Here is a 1,482-nt window from a genome sequence, read left to right on the forward strand (position 1 = left end):
AACATGCCATTCCTTCTTTCCTTTGAAATTGTACATTTTTTTTGATTCTGAACTAATTATATCCTTTTTGTTCCCATCGAGCTTTCTTGCCTAGTGACTAAGGATTTTCACACTTGTTGTGGCTATAAAAGATTTTCTCATAAAACACTAACAGAAGTGTTAGAGGGATTCACTTTCGATAAGAATCCAAAAGCAAGTTCCCTATACTACCTTCTTTCCCTCCTCTGTTTCTGTCTTTAAGAGGCAGTGCATCCGACAGGAATCAAACCTACTTTTTGACCCATTTTGCCTTTCTAGGTTGGTGGGCGCTTTCACCATTCAGCCATGGATGCTTTAGCGAGTGAACTAGGTTTTTATTTGAGAGCGAACTAGGTTTTTAGTGGTATTCCTTCTCGAGCTTCTATTTCTTCCGTTAAGGGAGATTCGGGAAAAGATGGAATAGGAAGACGTGTTTCCAGAATGAACAAGATACGGGTAGAGAAGGGGAAGTTAGCAAAGTTAGACAAGATTGGAATGGGCATAGGAACATGTATTGATGTACCAGATCGGCTAATGCTCCCAGGTTGATGCGATGTATTCCACAGGTTGACTGGAGACTTTATTATTGGTATATTGATCGGTCCAGCACGGATTGAAATAGGAGCCGGTTCGACAGGAAGCTTTTGAAAATGCAGTGCACCCAGGTAAATAAGGAACAAGATGAATACAGAAGTTAAACGAGCATCCCACACCCGAAAGGTACCCCACATAGGCCTTCCCCGAAACCCCCCAGTCACTAACGTAAACAAAGTAGAAAAAGCACCAATTTCTGTACCGGTTCCGGAAGAGCGAAGAAAAAGGGGATGTTTTGTTAATGGGAACAAGGAACTGTTTATAGATGTCGCGATATAAATAACTATACTCATCCGAGCCGTAGGAACATGTACATATGAAATACGAGAATTTCCACCTTGTTGAAGATCTGGTGGTGCTACCCGAAGACTTAAATGAATAGCCATCGCTGTTAAGAACAACCGAGATCCAATGAGAATTTGCGCGTAGCTTTTTGTCTTTGACATAAAAAAATAAGGTTGTAATAACGAAACTGACATTTTATTTTCCTTGCCTTGCAAGTGGAACAAGAAAGACTATATAGTTATTTTGATTCTATAAACAATCAAAGGATTTCACATGCTTTCCATGGAATGAGGGAATTCCCCTTGCTTAGTTTTCGCTCCGCTTGTGCGTGGCACTCCTTGCTTGCGGAGCGGCATATCGGAAAAATAAGGATTGACTTTCTATACGGGCCCGTCCCCTCTTACCCCTAACTAACAATTATGCTGCTCTCGCCTTTTTGTAATCTTATCTTTCAAAAATGCACTACTAATTTTTACGGCCTCCTTAGTCACCCTATCCACTCTCGTCCTGTTTTCGGGTTCCCTTTCAGGGGATGAGGATATTTCGATGATTTCTCCCTCCGTAGGTGGAAAACGCGTGGGTGAG

At 41.6% G+C, this 1,482-nt stretch overlaps 1 protein-coding gene across 1 annotated transcript; it reads right to left on the bottom strand.

Moving 5' to 3' along the window:
• Window positions 1–274: 274 nt before the first annotated feature.
• LOC123081766 (putative cytochrome c biosynthesis ccmC-like mitochondrial protein) lies at window positions 275–1,194 on the bottom strand. Its single transcript, XM_044504300.1, has one exon. It carries the CDS (start codon window positions 1,089–1,091, stop codon window positions 369–371), a length of 723 nt encoding a protein of 240 aa, XP_044360235.1. The 5' UTR covers window positions 1,092–1,194; the 3' UTR covers window positions 275–368.
• Between the last annotated feature and the right edge of the window lie 288 nt (window positions 1,195–1,482).

This window comes from Triticum aestivum, chromosome 4A, assembly GCF_018294505.1.
Source record: "Triticum aestivum cultivar Chinese Spring chromosome 4A, IWGSC CS RefSeq v2.1, whole genome shotgun sequence".
NCBI lineage: Eukaryota > Viridiplantae > Streptophyta > Magnoliopsida > Poales > Poaceae > Triticum > Triticum aestivum.